Genomic DNA, 20,333 nt, shown 5'->3' on the forward strand with positions numbered 1-20,333 from the left:
TCCCGGAGCTGAGAGTCCCGGCTCTGAGGGGCTGAGGGTCCCGGCTCTGAGGGGCTGAGGGTCCCGGAGCTGAGGGGCTGAGGGTCCCGGCTCTGAGGAGCTGAGGCTTCGGGCTCTGCGGCTCCCGGGGCTGAGAGTCCCGGCTCTGAGGCTCCCGGGGCTGAGGAGACGGGTCTCTCGGCGCCGAGGCTTCTCGCCGCTGAGGGGCTGAGGCTCCCGCCCCGGAGGGTGTTGGAACATAACTCCTCCAGGTAGAACAGCCGCGGTTATTTGGGTGCAAGGTGTGCCGTGCGTCTGAGCCGAGTTCATCCTGCAGGCAGCCCGCAGCCACAGCCCCCTCGGCCCGGAGGCCTCGAAGGAGGTGGTGAATCCAAGGGGTTTAAAGGGTGTCTCGTGGAAATCACCCGCTTGGCAGGGAAGGCTTGAGGTCCAGACACATAACTGGACCTAAGAAATGCAAGGAGGTGATAAAGAACCACCAAAATCGAGAAGACTGGCAGCTAAACCAGTCTGGGGCAGCTGGAGCTGTAGAACCTGAGATGCTGTGTCCTTTAGGTCAACTTAGCTCATTATCATGTCATTGCAATACTAAAAACCACCACCCCCCCCAGGTCAAAAAGACCCCTGCCCAGGTGAAGACCCTTCCCCTGAGCATGTGTGATAGCAAAAATAGTGATGGAACCATGTTATAACTGTGTAAATCAGTAGGGAAACACTGTAAGGAGGATGGGCTTGGCAGTTTACTAAATTCATAGCTTTGCGTATAAATATCTCATGACAAATCTCCTTGGGTGTGCTTGATTTGTGGGAAGGCACCAAGCCCCCAGCTTTCTACGAACCTGCAATAAATAACAATGTCTCTTTGAGTTTCAGGAGCCATCTTATAATGGGAACCAGAGGACTGGGCTTCCACCCCTGAGGAGACCGGGTCTTCTGCTGCTTTTGCCCTGCAGAGCTTCACCCCAGGAGCCAGGACTCCACCACCAAACAAACAAGCCACGACATTTGTTAATGGGTTCCATCAATTCAGTTTATTTTGGCATTCAACAAAAGACCAGGCCCTCAATACAAATTAAGGCACTTTTCAGCATATACATTGATGTCTCCTATAGGACACCATCAACATCCATTGCTTTTTTCTTGAGGGGAGGGGGAAGATAAATAGCTTTACCCCAAACTCCTTCTCTTCTAATTAGCTACAGCTGTAAAGGTTTATTGCTAAGGATAGACTGCTTATCTCTCCAAAGGAAAAAAAAAACATCAGTAAATACACTCTTGCTTTTCCACAACAAAGAGGAGCTCAGAGTTCCCTCCCTTGCCATGTCACAGCTCTACAAACAACCAAAAACACCTGAAGAAGTGAGAAACAGATTAACAGACAACTAGGTTGAAGAAGGGCCATTTTTAAAGCAGTTTTCCTCTCAGTAACTCTTGCAACTTCCACGTGAAACGGAGACTGTCTTTTAGACAAACCATAAAAGCATCAGTAAAAGGAGAAAAAAAATTTTCAAAAGCCAAAAAAACCCTGTTTTCAAAAGCCCTGCTTCATAAGCAAGTTTGTATGTCAAATAATAATTAAAAAAGACAAAATAACCAAGCCAAGGAGAGATATCCCAAGCCCAAAAGCTCAAGACACATTTCCCCTCCTAGCCTGGAACTGTTCACATTTGCTAGTTGCTTCAAGCAACAACTCAAATGTCTCCTCTAAACTTCAGACGTGGGGTTGTCTTGCACTAACAGCCTCTGCAGTGAAGTGAATTACAATTTATGACTGTGAGAAGGAGGAAAAAAAAAACCAAACCAAACCAACAGTAATTAGAAACACCATCAGACACTAGAGAAAATGTATTCTTACCCCTCGTGCTCCTGGAGAATATTTGAACCTGGCATTCAGAAGTTCCCTCTGCTGCTTAACCACACCATGGGAACGACCTGATGCTTGTGCAGGCAACTGAAACCCTTCCTGCAGTTTCAGTCAGCAACTACAAGCAACAGTTCCTCTGCACATTTGAAGGGTAGAGGGAAGAACTGCAGAGGAAAGTCCTTCTGGAGTCTGGATGGTGTCACAAAGTCACAAATCTCAACCTACAATATCCTGATGGAAAGCTGCTGTGTGCAAGATCAGGCTATACGACCATAGGGCAGTGAATATTGAAATTGTCATTCCACATCACCTGCAAGAAACTCTCCCAAGTCAATACACAACGTTCTTCCTGTTTCATGTACAGAAAACAAAATCTTTGGCAGGAATGCCATAAATTGTCTTTTAGCCTTCACCTTTACAAGCCTATTTTATCATTCAGGAAGCAAAAGTGATCTGTGTGTTCTATTAAGCGAACACCCCTGAGTAAAGAGGCTGGTATCCACTGTCTTCTCTCCTGCAGGTCAGCACACAGACACTCAACATGCCAAAGAACTGAAAGAGAGAGAGATATTTAGTTCTGCTGCATTTTGTTTCAGTTATCAGACCATGAGCCTACATGTTCATTGGGCTTTTTCATCACAGCAAGTATTAAACATCACTTAGAAAAATCCATCTACAGAAGCTATTTTCATATCCATTTCTAATAATAGTTCCAGCTTCACCATTTTCCTCCCTGGTTTCTCATAAGAATTTACAAATCCACACTCCTTTCTGGTTACCTTAATATCTTGCCATTTCAGTGACATCACCTTATACCCACTGTTTTATACCGAGCAGAAGCCAAAGAAAAACCACTTCCCTGGGATTAAACGGTTCAAACCTCTGTCAACAAGGAACAGGTTCCTCATCTTGGAGAACAAGCACAGGTAACAATGGCAAACCACCACCAGGCTAAAATGTATGGGTCAAATCTTTGAAGAAATGCCCACGTAACTCTGTCATGTGCCAGCTCTGTGGAGTTTTACCTCAGGGCTTTTCAAATCTAGTTTTCACGCACACGATGATCCGGTTTCACGTTTCATTTCATTCAATTTTACAAGTCTATAAATAGCCCCACGGGTTTAATTTCTAGTCATATTTCTAAGTCCATTTGGATTCCAGGTCTCCAGACTATTCACTGGGTTATCTCTAAAAACAGATTTTGATGAGCAGTTTTTTAAATCCCAGTTAAGTCTCAAAAAACTGGTTGTTTTAATAAAGAATTCCAGATCTAGGCCTTTTAGTACATCCAACTTCTTGTACTTCCTACCAAATGTCCAAGATGGATTCACTGTTGACTTGCTATCCCAAATTCCCTACTACCTTTTTGGTTCCCTAATCATGCCTACAAAATGGAGACAGTTGGAAGAAAACAAGCATGGAACAGAGTACTGGGTCTACTTCCCAGCCAGAAAATGGCTGTAGGCTAATAGGACATGGTAGAAGAAAAAGCCCCAGGATGAAAGGAGAAGCAGAATAATTTTCCATGAGGGAAGAGATAGAACAACACGTACCTTTACAATGGCAAAGCCCAGGATGACAAGCATAGCATAGCTGATGACACTCTGCAGCCCAGACTCCAGCTCATCAGCACAGCCCTGCCATGAAAGAGATGGGTGAAGATCAATCAACAAGTGTCCTTCAGCTGCATGGTTTTTGGCTTTTTTTCCCTCCTCACCACTTAAAATGAAGCATGACCTTGTTGGGCCTGTCTAACCAACCACTGCAGATCTGAGGGCTTCCATTTTCATCTCCCAGAACCAATGGCTTGTCAGTGACCTCTTGCTTGGGGAGGTGCCCAAAACTCAGAACCAAGAAGATGAGCAATGGTATCTACAAAATTCCATTGAGGTGCTTGTGGCTCAGACTGAAAAACTTGGTATCTTCTCTGCAACTGCCTGAGAGGAGGTTGGAGCCAGGGGGGTCGGGCTCTGCTCCCCAGGAACAAGGGATGGGACAAGAGGAGATGGGCTCCAGTGGTGCCAGGGGAGGCTGAGATGGGATCTTGGGCAGCATTTCTTGCTGGCAAGGGTTGTCAGGCCCTGGCCCAGGCTGCCCAGGGCAGGGCTGGAGTCCCCATCCCTGGAGGGGTTTCCAAGCCGTGTAGATGTGGTGCTGAGGGACATGGGGCAGGGGTGGCCTGGGCAGGGCTGGGGGAATGGCTGGACTGGATGATCTTAGAAGTCTTTGCCAACCAAAACAATCCCATTACTCTATGCAATTCTCCAGATTCCTGGTCAATCCTAGAAGAGTATCTTTCCCTACCCCTGGTCTGTTTGAACAATGATGTGCCCACAACGAGCACTGTGGCCTTGTCATGTTGCTCCTACAGCAGCAGGAGATGGACAATGACCAGCAGACAGGCAAGACCAAACATCCAGACCCGTGCCCCTCCATCATCTAGCAGCTTTGATACAACTAGATGAGAAGGAAGCGAGCTAGAGGAAAAACACAAGGAGATAAAGACTTGGGGGACAAACTGTTGAAAAGAACTGGATGAAGTTATTCCCTAAATCCTGCCTCAAGTGCTTTCCTCATCGGTTCTGGCTGGTTCAGAGGAAGAAACTTCATGTGACACTTTATCCTCACCCGTGTGTAGAGCTCCTGGGGCTGATCCAGACGCCCTGTGCAGTTCATCTCCTGCCTGCAGCAGCTCAGGGGGACACTGTTGTTACCAGTGGCATTAAACCACTGTGTGGTGGTCCAGTCACTGTAGTTCTTCACCCCACAACAATGAAGCTGCCAAGCACAAAACAGACACAGGGATGTGTGAATACATACAAACATGGGGTGTAAGGTTGAGTTGAGCCTCTCTTGGGCATCCTGGGCAAGAGCTGCCCTCAGCAGGCAGCTGGTTTACAAGGAGCAGTCCTTGAGGAGAACAGGAGAACTAACAGATCCACCTCCTCACACACATTACTGCCTCCTTATTTGTCTATTCTTTCTGAAAGCTCCAGCATTCAAGTGACAGCTTGCAGGATCAAATCTCCTGTCATCTTTCTATTTTATGGTGGTCCAGGATTCTCAGCAGCAGCTACTCAGATGTATTCATTGAATCCCAAGGCCACTGGTGTCAACAAGGTCATTCCTTGACGAGGACTTCCCACCAGGAGCCTCAAACTGCCAACTCTCCCAAGTGGGAAGCACTTTCCTTGGAGAATCAGATGCCAACCATTGCTGCAGAGCTGAGTCCCAGGGTGCAACCACACTGACCCTCTTCTCCCCCCTTTCCCAGCCTAGATACCTTGCTTAGGGCTCAACTTCTCTTTACTAAAGAACTCTCAGGACAACACAAGCATTTTCTGACCTGTTCTTGCAAGTAATCCATAACAGTAGACTCTGCACTCTTCCCATCATACTTCTCAAAGACCGAGCGCATTGTGACTTGCACGTCAGTTTTCACCTATTTAGAGAGGAAAAAAAACCAAACCAACAAACCCCAAACACATTAACACAATCCCCATCCCTGGAGGGGTTTCCAAGCCGTGTAGATGTGGTGCTGAGGGACATGGGGCAGGGGTGGCCTTGGCAGGGCTGGGGGAATGGTTGGACTGGATGGTCTTGAAGGTCTTTCCCAACCTATTCTGTGAAACAGCAAAAGATCTGTATCCCAACTAAGTCAGGGGAAAAAAAAAAAGGTAAAATAAAAATCAAGTGATGTTTTTAGGTGAATTGCAGGTAGCACTTAACCAGAACCACCTTCCTGGAGAGAAGCTTTCCTCCCCTGATGGAAGAGCCCTCCTTTGTGAGCATCAACAACTGTTTAATCCAATTTAAGTGCCTGCCAGGTTCTTTATGTATTCACTGTGTTCCAAACAAAAAGTGATCATAGGTTGGAAGGGACCTCAAGGATCATCTGCTCCAACCTTTCTTAGCAAAAACACAGCCTAGACAAGGTGGCCCAGCACCCTGGCCAGCTTTTAAAGTGTCCAGTGTTGGAGAATCCATCCCCATTCCCACTTGCCCTGCAGGATGCAGGATAGGGGGTGAAGTGGAAGGAAACTGGATCTACTGGAATGCTGTAACAACACAAGATCTATTCTTTACTTCTAGGTTACTGCAGAAATGCTAGTTCTTTGCTTACCTTTTCCCTGTACACAAATCCCAGGACAAAAGCAGATACTTCTGCAATAAAGATAATCAGGATAATGGCCAAAAACTGAAATTCAAAGAGAGAGACTGTAAGGAAGAGCTCCACAGCATTTGAATTCATTGCACATTACCCACCACGATAACTTCTGGTGGTCAAGTTATCCTTCCCTGTTTTTGCCTCTCTAATCACAATAGTTTCCAGAAAATCATTTAAAAGAGGAGATGCCTGTGCATGGCTGGGACTGGGGCTGTGGTTCCATGGGGGCTGTGCCCAATGCAGGCAGGCTCCTCAACACTGCTGTGATGGGACCTGTGTGAAGAGCTTATGAAACCCTTCCCAAGGTAGAGGACACAGATAAGCCAGCAGCTGAGTTAGGCAGTTGGGCCCTGCTTGCTGAGCTCATGTTGCCCTCAGGGCATGACCTGAAGGCCACAAGTTAGTGACCTTAAACCTTTCTGAGGGTAAAAAAAACCAAAACAACACTCTAGAAGTTGAGGTGTAATTGGCTTTGGAAATCCCTCTCTCCTCCTGTTCCCTCTCCACCACCTTGCTGCTCAAAATTCCCTGCTCTCCATGCTCCTCTCCAACAAGCAGAGCCATGAAACTGTCCGTGGCAGTAGGGACTTGTCTGTCCAAGGCAGCACAACTGCTGATTGAGCCTGCCCCTCACCCACCACCCACCAGAATGTCACAGCATTAACTCCCATGACGGAGCAGCACCTGATTTCAAGACAACCTGGGACTTTCAGCTCTGGACCTGGTGTAGCACCTCCCACAGGGTGAAGAAGAGGAAGGACAGGCAAGAACCTGCAACACTCACCAGCCCCAGACCAAGGCGAGACTCCCGGAAGGTGGAACACCAGCCAATCAACCCGATGATGAACATGACCACAGCGATGGCAAGGATGATCACAGCTGGCAAGAGAGCATATTTGTCCTGCAGAAAGTTGTCATAGCTCCTGTAGGTATTGATGACATAGGCCCCAACGTAGGTGAGACCTGCTGCTGCTGCCTGTGGGGCAAGAAAGGAAGTTCTTAGTAGGTATTTATGAAGCATCTGGCCAAGAAAGTAAATATGGGCCTTTTTGTAACAGTGCAATTAACAGTTCAACTTGAGAGAAGTAATGACTGCAGTACACAGCAAAAAAACCAAAATAGGCTGCATCTAAAATCAGCTACTCAGTCCAGCTTCAGCACAGAGAAGACAGAACTGCTGGGTGCTGCTTGGGTTTTTTCTTTTGAGGAAAACTCCTCCCTTCCACTCTCACAACAGCATTAACCACCAAGGCACAAATGTTCTTGATCTCAGCAAAACACAATCCTCCTTTTTCCAGGAGGTAACAGATTCCTGCATCCTCTCAAATAAACTCTCCTCCAAAAGGATGTTTTGGAGGCCAACCCACGGTGCACCAGAGGCAGCTGCCCTGGAGACCAAAGGCTTTTATCTCTACAACTGGGAACAGCCCTGGAAATAACACCAGAAGACTCAGCAATGTTTCACTCATGGCATTTAAAAGTTCTCTCAAGGGTTACAACATCTCATCCACCCTCTCTCATCCTGCAGCACAAGACAATGGCTGTAAAAACAAGGCACCATCCACACTTGTGTCCTGGAAACCTAAAGGAAACCAACCTGGTTGTTTGCTGAGGACTACAGTTGGGTTTCATCATGGAGCTGATGAGCAGTTCATGACTTCTCCCAGGGCTGCACGTTCTAATTAAATCAAACACTGCTCCCACTGGAGCTGGGACTTGCTAATTCCTTGACCTTGTTTGGCTCCTTCCCTTCCAGCCAGGTCTGGTGCCTGCCCTTCAATTACCTCCAGTTGCAGAAGACATCCTTCATTTCAGCCAGCTCTAATCCCACACCACTCTCACATTCCTAGACACTGCCTGCACCTCAAAATGACCAGGATCAGATACACCAAGTGATGAAACCAGGATCAAACCAACCCTTAGAGACATTTAGCATATGTCATGCAAGGTCCTGCTGTGCTGGAGCTCAGGTACTGCAGGTCCTCTACAAAGCGAGATACCAGGAATAGGATCAACAAGTTTGTTTTCTTATCCACATGCATTGGGTTTTCAGGTGGTCACAGAATCATTGAATGGTTTGGAGGACAAGGAGCTGTGGGAGAGAGTCCAGAGGAGGCCACAGAGATGATGGGAGAGCTGGAGCAGCTCTGCTCTGGAGACAGGCTGGGAGAGTTGGGGTGTTCGGCCTGGAGAAGAGAAGGCTCCAGGGAGACCTTAGAGCACCTTCCAGTGCCTGAAGGGGCTCCAGGAAAGCTGGGGAGGGGCTTGGGACAAAGGCAGGGAGGGAGAGGACAAGGGGGGATGGCTTTAAACTGGAAGAGAGAAGATTTAGTTTGGACATGAGGAGGAAATTCTTTGGTGTGAGGGTGGTGAGACCCTGGCCCAGGTTGCCCAGAGAAGCTGTGGCTGCCCCATCCCTGGCAATGTTGAAGGGCAGGTTGGATGGGGCTTGGAGCAACCTGGGCTGGTGGGAGGTGTCCCTGCCCATGCAGGGGGGTTGGAACTGGATGGTCTTTAAGGTCCCTTCCAACCCAAACCAGTCTGTGATTCTATGAAAGAGTGACCAAGGTGTGTTACTGAAAAGGTCCATCCCACATTTCTGGCCTGGAGAACTGGATGCACATGTGAATGTCCACCTATTCTCCATTCTGGAATGGCATCATCTGGGGTAGGGCAGCCACAAAGGTGGAAGGAACACTCCTGGGCTAACTCTCCATCACTGTGGAGAAAACACAAGGCCAGGATTTGCCCAATATATCCTTAATTTCTAATCTTTTCCAGGGCCATTAAGCCCTCTTGGCTCCCAGCCCAGGGAAAACAAAAGCTGATGGAAGAGAGGGGGTGCAAGAGCTTTTATTCTCCACAGAAGTGTTCTGCTCAGCTGGGCCAGCACCAGCTCAGAAAGCAGCTCCTTAAGTTCCTAAAAGGCTTCAGAGCTTGGCCTCTGCTCCCATGGAAGCCATGGAAAACATCTAAGTGACCACAGCAGGAACAGCCTAATGCTCTGGGTTGACTTAAAAATTTCTCCCTACTTTCTCCATGGCACAAAACCCATGACCTCAATAATGCCACAGTTACTGTCATGGTTGTCCCATCCTGACTGTGACCCCTGGCAGCATTTCTGGGCCAGTTTTTGAAGCCTTCCTGGTAACCATGGGTATGGCTAAAGAGGAAGAGTCTTCTGGGCTCTCAGGTTTTGGGGAACTCTAAGGCAGCTGCACCGTGACTCCCTAGCATGCACCAAGTCATAACCCTCTGTCATTTCACCAATTCCAGGCTAGAGAAAGTACTCCCAGGTAGTCACCCCAAACCAAAGGTGGAGGTGGCCACCAGCAGCATGAAGCCTCCTCCACAGGTGCTCTTAAACCAGACACCTGTCTCTGGGCACAGCTACTAATGAGAAGGTTTTTCCCAAGGCCTTTGATGTAGCTCAAGCACCCAGGTTGAGAAGTCCCACCACAGTTGAGTGCCCACCACCTTAACAGAAGCCTAGAATGACTGTGAGGCCCTCAGAAAAGTTCTTGGGAGGAAGGCAGAATGTTTTAAGGAGGTTGGAGCTAGGGGAGGGGTTGGTCTTTTCTCCATGTAATAGGATGAGAGGAAACAGCCTTGAGTTGTGCCAGGGGAGGTTCAGACTGGATATTAGGAAAAAATTCCTTTCTGAAAGAGTGGTCAGGCATTGGAACAGGCTGCCCAGGGCAGTGATGGAGTCACCATCCCTGGAGGTGTTCAAAAAAACATGTGGATGTGGCACTTCAGGACACGATTTAGTGGGCACAGCAGGATCGGGTTGACCATCTCGAGAGGTCTTTTCCAACCTTAATGATTTGATGATTCCAAGGCAGCCCCTGGGGATGCAGAGCAGGGGTGCCTTCACCCCAGGAAAGGCAGCTCAGACTGACTGGCTGGGGTTCAAAAGAAAAAAAAAAACCCAACACAAGCTGTGGTTTTGGGCAAGCAAATGAGTCATCTCCACGGAGCTGCAACGTCACGTCAAAACGAGCTCAAGGGAGCAGCCTCGTGACTGAGCTGACGTGTACAACGAGTTCATGGGCAAAGTGCAAAGTCAACCCTTTGTCCTCCTCAGAGGATGTAAAGCTCTGCTCTTGTGCACAGCCCTAGTCCTGGCCTTTGCAAGCAGATCTGGCCTTCCAAAGTCAAACCATTCCTGTAGGATGTTTTCCAAAAAACAAGCCCCCAATATTTCCATGATGCTTCTGCAAGTGATTCAGGCAAGAGACACATTGATCTCCTCTCTATGGTTTTGGTGTTTTTTTTTTCTACCCATTTTCAGCATGCTTAAGACCCCAAACAAAAGAAAGACATGAAGAATGAAGATCAGAGCAGCTGTGAGAAATGAAGACAAGCCTTGTGAGTAAAGGGCTACCACAAATGAAGAAAACCAGAATCACTGTGCAGCCAGTTCACAGAAGTTCAACAAAACCAAGAGTAGCAAAGCACAGAAATATGAGAAGGTCCAGGGTTGAATTAATGGAATCATCAGAGTTGGAAGGGACCTCTAGAGATCATCCAGTCCAGCTCCCCAACGAAAGCAGGATCCCCTGGAGCACATTCCACAGGGCTGCATCCAGGGGGGTCTGGAATATCTCCAGAGAAGGAGACTCCACAGCCTGTCCCAGGGCTCGGTCACCCTCACCATAAAGAAGTTTTTCCTCATATTTCAGTGGAACTTCTACTTCAGTGGGACCTGGACAGGCTGGAGAGCTGGGCTGAGAAGCACCTAGTGAGGTTCAACAAGGGCAAGTGGAGGGTCCTGCACCTGGGGAGGAAGAACCCCATGCACCCACAGAGGTGAGGGGTGGAGCTGCTGGAGAGCAGTTCTGAGGAGAAGGATCCAGGAGTCCTGCTAGACAGGAAATGATCCATGAGCCAGCAAAGTGTCCTTGTGGACAAGAGGGCCAATGGAATCCTGGGGGTGCATGAGGAAGAGTGTGGCCAGCAGGTCAGGGAGGTCATTCTGCCCCTCTGCTCTGCCCTGGTGAGGCCACAGCTGGAGAACTGGGACCAGTTCTGGGCTCCCCAGGTCAAGAGAGACAGGAAACTGCTGGAGAGAGTCCAGAGGAGGGTGACAATGATGGGTGGGGGATTGGAGCATCTCCCTGATGAGGAAAGGCTGAGAGAGCTGGGGCTGTTCAGCCTGGAAAGGAGAAGGCTGAGGGGAGACCTGATCAATGCCTACAGGTATCTCAGGGTGGCTTCAAGGAGGATGGAGCCAGACTCTGCTCAGCAGTGCCCAGGGACAGGACGAGGGGCAACAGGCACAAGCTGGAACATGGGAAGTGCCACTGGAATATGAGGAGGAACTTCATGGTGAGGGTGACAGAGCCCTGGGACAGCCCAAATCAATGCAAGCACAGCCCAGCACTTTCTTGATTGCAACATTCAGGATTGTCTGGGTTCTGGTCAGAGATGAAACACGGCCAGCAAGTGGTCTGTTCTAAGTTCTCAACTCCTGCTTCCAAGCAGAAAAAGCTAGTGTAGTGAGGTCAAAATAATGGGTAAAGATCTGGCTTAAAGGAAGTTCACATTTCCCCCCCAAACTGAGATACAGCCACGATTTCACTCTTGGTTTTTAACCCCAAGTGAAGAGTTTGAGCCTGAAGAGCAGGGTCACTCAGCAGGGGAAGCCATTTCAGGTGACAATCTGCTCCCTGCTTCATTTTTTGCAGCTGAGTCCCAGAGCTAAAGGCTCAGAAGTGGAGAGGAGAAATATTTCAGCACCTAAATCTTGGAGCTCTCCCCTTTAAGCCTTCTCAGGACTTCAGGCAAGTCCAAAATCCAGTGGAAGGATTTCCCCTCCCAACATTGCAAAACTTTCAGCTCACTCCTAAATGACAATGAAATTTCTTTAGAAAAGAATTGAGACCAGCAATGTTGAAGTTAGACCTTAGGTCAAAAGTACAAAGTACACCTGATGTAACTAATTTCTGTTGGATCCAAAGTAAAACCCACAACAACCTTTCACAAATACAAAGGTCAGTTTAAGTTGGGCAAGAAGAGATCAAATAATTCCTTCTTCAAGCCAAGCACCTTCTCAAACACATCTACAATTACATACAAAGTTGTCAGGTTGATTCTGAGAAATTAATATTAGAATGACTTCATTTTTTTTAGGCTCCAGCTTGAAGATTTACTGGGTGCAAACCAGCTCACATGAGGAATGGAGAAGTTTTGCCCCAGGCAGCTGGCACAAACCCCAGGGCAAGGAGCCAAGGAGTGATGCAAGGCTGAGACAGAAGAACCAGTTCAGCTGCTCCATGGGCTGTACACCCCTGCCTGCACCTTGCTGTGGTCCACCAGCAGGACATCCTGACCTTGTCTCCTCCTCCCCAAACATCCCCAGGAAACGCTGCTGTTGCCTCATGAAGCTGATGATTTCCAGAAGACAAGCTGAAGAGGTGAGGCAAGTGGAAATTCTGCCAGAAAACCCCTTTTCACAGCTGAACAACAAATCTGTGACCATCTCTGCTGTCTGACCCACCACACAAGCACCCAACACTTTTTGTATCCTGTTCCTCTGACAGAAAGCAGAGATCTGAAATTGTTTCAGTCCAAATAATAATCCCCTTGTTGAGGCTGAACCAAAACAAAGTTGGATCAAGGAGGTTTTCTCAGGCTGAAATTTGGGGTGGGGGGGAGTTACTCACTGAGCTGACTTCACCCATATCTTCCATACTTAGCTGGGCCAGGGAGGCAGGTATATAGTGATATACATATATTGATATATCTTTATAGTCATTATAAAGCATAGAATGGGTTGGGTTGGAAGGGACCTCAAAGATCATCTAGATCCAACCCCTCAGGCTGTCCCCCTCCAGGGACACCTCCCACCAGCCCAGGCTGCTCCAAGCCCCATCCAACCTGCCCTTCAACACTGCCAGGGATGGGGCAGCCACAGCTTCCCTGGGCAACCTGGGCCAGGGTCTCACCACCCTCACACCAAAGAATTTCCTCCTCATGTCTCACCTAAATCTCCCCTCTGCCAGTTTTAATCCATCCTCCCTCATCCTCTCCCTCCCTGCCCTTTCCCAAGTCCCTCCCCAGCTTTCCTGGAGCCCCTTCAGGCACTGGAATATACATCCTGGAAATACATCCTGGAATACAACAGAGAAATAGTGATGCTTTGCCACAAGAACATACATAACAAGCTGGAACTCTCTCCAGAACACACACACAGCACCATAAATACTCAATATTGCCCATCAAAGAGAAGGTGGTAGGACTGGGTGGCTGTGAGGAGCCTGAGCAGTCTCACTGATGCAAAACCACCCTTGGGAAAAATGACAGATTTAAATTATTTTCTCAAGCCCAGCAAGATTTTCACCTCCTGTCCCACCACCAGAAGGGGAATTTTTCATGTGCTGCTGACCATGAGCCCCCCCCTCCCTTCTAGAGAGGCTTCTAGCCATGCAAATACTTCATGAGACCTTATCAGTGTCACAGAAGGGGCCCCTGCAACTTCCCTCTCTGCAACTGCTCTGAAACAAGAAAATAAGAATATAAAATTTGCATCTGCCAGTCAGGCAGAACAGGTATTTTTCCACCTTCCCTTCTTTTTCAGAAGTTGACCTTATGTGATGGCTAGGAGCAGAAGCTGGTGTTGATTTGCATTTCTGAGCACAGGCTTCTTTCCTCTTCCCACCACATTAACTAAAATACAGCAAAGGAGCCAGACTGTGAAATTAAAAAGCAGGTTGGAGGTTTTGTGGGGACCTATATTTTTGGAAGGTTTCTCCCAGCATCCTCCAACTTCAGTGTTGATTTTTTTTGTTTTTCCATTTTGTCTCTTCACATGGACCAGGAAGGGATTTCATTCTTAAAAGGCTGGTCAGTTAAACACAACATAACAAAGCTACAGTGTCAAAAGGAACAACTAGAAGAGCAGGGTAAGCTGCAAATTCACCTGACAAGTGTGCTCAGCAAGATGCATCCTCCAGGCAACAAAAAAACCCTGAAAGAATGAGATGTGAAAATGGCATTTCTGCCACACCAAGAAGGGTTTTCCCAGGGCCAGCACAAATATTCCTTTCTAGCTCTTCATGAGACAAAACCTCATAGGAGCCTTAGATAATTTTAAGGCTTGAAACCCCATTTTTTCACCACTATCTTTGATTTAAGTCAGAACACCTCACCCAATACCTGATGCTTTTGTCTTCACATCCAACATCTACTTTACTGGGATGATATGGCCCAGTATTCCTGTAATTTTAATTAGCCAGAGGACTGATGAGGATATCATCTTCAATTATTAGGTTGCCAAGTGCTCCTACAAAACAAGAAGTTCCACCTCAACATGAGGAGAAACCTCTTTCCTGGGAGGGTGATGGAAACACTGCATCCCAGAAATCCTACCCCAAATCATCTGACTTTTAATGCTTCAACCTCTGCCTTGGGGTCATTGTGCTGCTACTACTGGACATGACTGGGCATCAAGCAGCTCTGAGGCCAACAGGACCACTCTTAGGAGAAAGGAGAACCACCCTTTTCACTCTTTTTCTCCCCAAATATAGACACAGCCTGCTGTGAGCATAAATCCATCCTCACTCAGCTGGAGTTACCAGCTGCTGCCAAGCTGGTTTGGATCCAAATGGCCAGTTCAGACACAAAACACCCTCTAGTTCAATATTTTTCTTCAGAACCACCCTCATTCCCAAATAAGCTCCTCCTTCCACCTCAGGAGCTACAAACCCAACAGCAAAGAGCAGCTCCTGAACCACAGCAGAGCTCATCCTAAAGCCTGGGGAAACTTCTTGGAGCTGGTGACAGGGCAGATGCCTCTAACCTGCCCTGAAATGCTGCTTGTCTCCAGCTGGAAGGGCTGTGGGGAGCAGGGCTGTGGGGCTGGTGTGTGCCTCTTGCTGGCAGGAGAAGCACAGGTTGAAGTTTTCCTACTGCAGAAGGATCCTCCAGCTCCATGGTCAAGCAAACACAGCTTGGCAGTGCCACATTCTTTGGGGGGACTATTAAGGAAATGCCTGGTTCATACACCAACTACAGAGAAGAGCTGCTTTCTATTCCCCCTCAAGCATCCTCAAACTCTGAACTTCTTGCAGAGCAGCAACAAAGTGAGACCTCTGGAGCAGCTGTAACTATCAGAGGCACTTCCACCAACCTCTGGTTTCAGGGATCTGCAAACATCAGACCCACGAGGAGACCAAAGTGTGTTTGGGGCAGGACTCATAGCCTGGCCATCCAGCAGGAGCCTTTTCATGGCCTCAGGGACTGCTGGGGACAACCAGACTAAGTGTGTTCCCTGGAAACACACAGGAAAGGGTAAAGTGTCTCACCCTGTGTGTCCCACCAGCTGATCTCTTTCCTGACCACAAAGCACCAACCTCTGTTTAAATTTTGTCTGTGAGGCCCCCAGACATCCAGCAAAGTGCATTTTCCTGAAAGCCAGTTAAGTTCTGCGTCCTGATTTGGGGCCAAGTAGTTCCAGATCAGGAAGAACTTTGCTCGTGGTGGATCACACCAAAGTGCCCAAATCCATCTCCAAGCCCTGGCTCCAGCCCTGTCTGGTGACCACGCTGGCTCTCATGGCTGTTTTCCCCTCTCCCAGTTCAGCAGCAAGTTCACAGCAGAGCTAGAAACAAACCACTTGCTGGCTTCTTCCTCACCCTGGGTGAAACATCTCCTAAGCCCTGCTGGTCCCAGAGGACCCCACCCAGCACCATGGCTCCAGCAGACAGGCAGGAACAAGGAGCCCAGAGGGAAACGTGTCCTGAGCCCTTTCAGCAGAGGATGCACGACCACAGCTTTGCTTGCTGGATGTGCCCAAAACCAACAAACAACCCAAACAAAAACCTCTTGATGAAGCAGCTTTTTCTCCCACGGATGTTGCTGTGAGTCCAACTGACCCCCTGGCCCACCAGCATCACTTCCTTGACCCACAGTGGGGAGGAGAACTTCCACAGCTCTTCCATCTTCCTGACGAGTACTCAAACCCAGCAGAGCTGCCTGTCTCCCCTGTCACACACAGCAGGCAGCAACAGGCAGGATTATTAAGAACAGCTGCAGAAAAGGTGAGAAAACAGGACACAGAGCTGCTGCCACCCAGACCTCTGGTGATGACTCTTTGGAGAACACCTCCATCCTTAAAAAGAAATGTGTTTCCAATCAATTCCAACATAACCTCTGCTGTTCACTACGTTTTTAATCCCATCATGGGATTAAAATTTTTCCTCCTCACTAGGGTTTGTTTTTTTTTTTCATGTATTTTTTAAGCATCCAGATTTCTCTCAGACTGGAGCTCCAGAACAAGCTATTCCCAAACTGGCATGAGCCAGTTCAAACCACCCCCAGATGCAGGAACTTTTCTTTATGGATAAGGTTGAAAACAAGTAGCTTTTGGACTTGGGTGCACCAAGGGCAGAGGAGATTGATTAAGCACAGACCAAACAAATATTCCAGGATGCCCAAAACACTAAGAGTATCTCCTCAAATAAGAGCTGACACTAATACCCCAAAATACATTTAATTCCTGCTCCTTGGAAACTCCTAGATCAAAAATCCAAAGATATTTGTAAAGAGCACCTGATGGAGGGTGGAAAAGGGAGATAGGGGACAGCTTTGAAGTGTTGATTCTCAACAACGAGAAGGTAAAGCCCCTCTCTGTTCTCCTGTCAATGGATGAGTCTTGGAACCATCTGGAGTTAAATCCCAACCCAGGAACTACAGTTCCCACCTGCAAAGAGGCAGAACCCAGCCAGGCCTTCTGAAGAGCCAATAAAACTCCTGAAGGACCTGTAGTCAGCTCCCATGCACCCCAAGTGTGTGTGGGTGCAGAGAGAGCCAGAGATCAGCTGGGAAAATCCAAGTCTGGCTTCATCACTTGCAGGCAGAGCACACACTGCCAGGGACCAGCACTGGGATCCCTCTCCTGGGCTTCTCCACCTTGGACAATCCTGTTCCTGTCAACAGATCAAGTTCTGCTCTCTCAAATCCACTGGTCCTGCCTAAACCACCCAGGTAGCAACTTAGCTGTACCCTTCTCTCTGCTGCTGGGCAAGTGAAGCAACGCTGAGATGTGCCCACCTCTATCAACAGAGGTTGGAAAATCTGGGTAAACAGGGGTTTTCATAAGGTGGCCTTTTGGTGATGAAGTCCCCAGAACTCCTGGTGGATGCCAAACACCCCCTGGAGGCAGAGGCCTTTTTGGTGACCGAGAAGGTGGGCAAGGACAAGGTGCTAATGGAAGAAGTGGGAGTTAGAAGAAAAGCAACCTGGGAGGGTGTTCAGATCACATTATATGGAAATATCAGAGCATGAAACCTCCAAACAGTTTTGAGATTCCCAGTTTCTTCCCTTGGACCAGCAAGTGAACACCAACACTTCACCTCTCCCCTACCAGAAGCAGCATCACATCCCACCCAGCTACCAAGACACTGCCAAGATCATCAGAGCCTCCTCCAATCCTTCCTCTTTTAGGGGACTGGAGTTAAACCAGCATCCCAAATCCTCACCTGGAACAGCCCAACACCCACTTGCAAAAAATAACCACACAGTTGGACCTAATTAAGAGGTGCTAAAAAGCAAAACTGGAGGTGGGCAGATCTCCCACAGCTCAGAGCACCACCCTTGGTAACCATGTAGTTAAAACTGCCTCAATCAATTCCTTTTTTGTGGGGGTTATGCCCACCCCACAGCCCCCCCAGTCTCACCCCCCCAGCAGGACCTGCAGACAAGATGCTGAGCCCAGTGGGCAAGAAAGAAGTTGCTTTTTCACCTCATTTAGGAAGCCACTATTTGTCATTCTGGAGAAAAAAAATATCTTTCTTCTCTCCTCCTAGTAACCATCAGAGATCAATAAAGAATTATTCATTGCCTTTTTTTGGCCTTCAGAACCTTTGTCAAAGCACTACAACTGCACTGGCTGTTGAATATGCAGGTGGTGAATTATTTTCCAGAACAAATTCCAAGCTCTGCAGGAGTTGCAGCAGGCAACTCCTTGGAGCTGCACCAGGCAACTCCTTGGAGAAGAAGTCCAAGGCTCTTGGCAGATCTTTTAATTGCTAACCATGTGCAGCCTGGGGAGAACCCTCAGCTGGAAGAAAACTTCTGAAAGAGCTGGAAAGACTCAGGTTCCTCCTATCCCCACCCTCCTAAAACCTGAATTCCAGGTTCTGCTGCAGGAATGTGATTACCACATGTAATGGTGGAGGCAGCTGAAAGGCCATGAGGCTCCACTGTTCTTCACAGGATAGAAAAACAAAGGGCTGGTTGGGGTCACCCCAAATTTAGAGGCTGCAGACAAGCAGAAGGCTAATTACTGATCACCTGTGGATCCAGATGACCTACCAGCTGCAATCAGGATCAGGGAGATTCCCCCACAGCAGAAGAAAAAGTCCCAGAGACAGTTTGAGGAGGACAGGAAGTTGTTTTTTTAAAGACCTAAGCAATGATGCTAGTGAGAGGGACGCCTGAGCTGAAGCTCAGGGGGTTTCCACACACTCCCTTTCAATGTTTCTCTGGTGTTATTTCAAAAGAAACCACCACAGGACAAAGGAACAGGGGGAGATCGTGTTCCAGGACTCCCAGCAGTAAAGACAGGCTGGAGGTGCCAGAGTTACCTGCAACACACACAGCACAGCAACATGCTGAGCCCCCAAAAAGGAGGCACAGAGCAGGGCAAGCTCCTTGCTCCAACCAACAAGTCCCACATTTCCAAAAAAAAACCCCAACCAAACAAGGCACAACACCCCATGAGACCTCGGGGTTTCATCCCTCCAGGGGACAACGCTGGTTTGAAAACACCCCAAGAGCTCCAAACGCAGACCTGAGCACAGGAACCACATCCATGAGGATTAACTGGGCCCCTTCCCTGCCTGGTGACCCAGGGCAGGGGGGGGGGGTTACAGAGAATTCCCCAAGCAGGGAAAAAGCCTGAGACTTCTTCCCAAATAACAACCAGCTCCTCAAAGCAGCCACCCACCCCAAGTCCCCCCATCCAACACCGAGCTCCCCAACCAACAAAGCTTGGGTTAAAAACTACAACCACCTCCGTTTTTACACCCCCCCCCCCCCGTTTCATTGCTCCTAATTAATGACTGAGGAAGTGATTAGAAGACAAAACGAAGTTCTCAGCTGGTTTCCACCCCCCCCAAAACCAAAACCATCCCTCACCCCAAACTGGGGGGTGAGCTCCACTCTTTCCCCATCCCAAAACCAGCCTCTGAGTTGCTTTAATAACCCCACTCAAAATGCTACCAGATTAAACCTCCCCCCCAAAAAAAACCAAAAAAAAATAGCTCTGGATTCCAACATCGGGTTTTTGGCTCTGGCCAGAAACTTCAAATCCCAAATCTTCTTGTTCTTTACAAAAATACAGAACCCTGGAAATGGGGGTTGGGAAGGACCTTAAAGGTCATGGAATTTCACACACACACACCCCCACCCAGGCAGGGACACCTCCTATAGAGAGATAGGAAGGTTTTCCTATAGGAATGGGTAATTGCACGGGGGTGGGGGATCTGGAGGAACTCTGGAAACCCCCAACCCCCCAGGACACGGGCAGGTCCCACGGCACCACGTCCCCCCTCGTCCTGAGCCCTTCATCGCACCCAACACCCGGGAAAGACCAACCCCACGGGAACCCCACGCGGGTCTGGGTCCCCACCCCATCCCCATCCCACCCCCCGGTGTCCCAGTTACCCCAGTACCCAGAAGGCGAGGCTGAGCAGCAGCAGGACGCTCTTAGAGGTGATCACGCCGCAGTCCATGGCGTGGAGCGAGAGGGAAGCAGCTCCCGAGCAGGCGAGGAATGAAAAGCTTCGGGTGCCCTTTGGGGCCGCCCCCGGGGGGTGGGAAACACCGGGAACAACGTCACAGCCCGGTCGCGTTGCCTTCAGCGGGTGGGTGTGGGTTGGGGGGTGGTGCTGCAGCTTTCCGGGGGTGGTTTTTTTTTTTTGGGGGGGGAAAAGCTCTCACTGTAGGCAAAAAAAAGGTTTCCGTCGGAATTTGCCTCCCAGGGTTTGGCGGCCCGCAGGGAAGGGTCTCCTTTCGTCCCGTGCTTTGGCATCCTCGCTTCCTGCTCTTCCCAGCAGCGGGAGCGCAGCCGCAGCAGCGGGTTGGACACTCAGCAGGAGAATGATAGAAGCGTTTTGGTTGGAAAAGAGCTTTAGGATCATCCAGTCCAACCGTTCCCCCAGCCCTGCCCAGGCCACCCCTGCCCCATGTCCCTCAGCACCACATCTACACGGCTTGGAAAGCCCTCCAGGGATGGGGACTCCAGCCCTGCCCTGGGCAGCCTGGGCCAGGGCCTGACAACCCTTGCCAGCAAGA

General features: G+C 48.9%; 1 protein-coding gene across 1 annotated transcript; it reads right to left on the reverse strand.

Annotated features, from left to right (window-relative positions):
* Positions 1 to 1,004: 1,004 nt before the first annotated feature.
* LOC127395465 (tetraspanin-36-like) lies at positions 1,005 to 19,847 on the reverse strand. Its single transcript, XM_051642539.1, has 7 exons — positions 19,712 to 19,847; positions 6,817 to 7,008; positions 5,988 to 6,062; positions 5,211 to 5,306; positions 4,493 to 4,642; positions 3,418 to 3,501; positions 1,005 to 2,416 (listed from the first exon to the last, which is right to left on the reverse strand). The coding sequence occupies exons 1-7, from the start codon at positions 19,769 to 19,771 to the stop codon at positions 2,330 to 2,332; spliced, it is 744 nt and encodes a 247-aa protein (XP_051498499.1). The 5' UTR covers positions 19,772 to 19,847; the 3' UTR covers positions 1,005 to 2,329.
* Positions 19,848 to 20,333: the final 486 nt, after the last annotated feature.

Source organism: Apus apus, chromosome Z (assembly GCF_020740795.1).
Source record: "Apus apus isolate bApuApu2 chromosome Z, bApuApu2.pri.cur, whole genome shotgun sequence".
Classification (NCBI taxonomy): Eukaryota; Metazoa; Chordata; class Aves; order Apodiformes; family Apodidae; genus Apus; species Apus apus.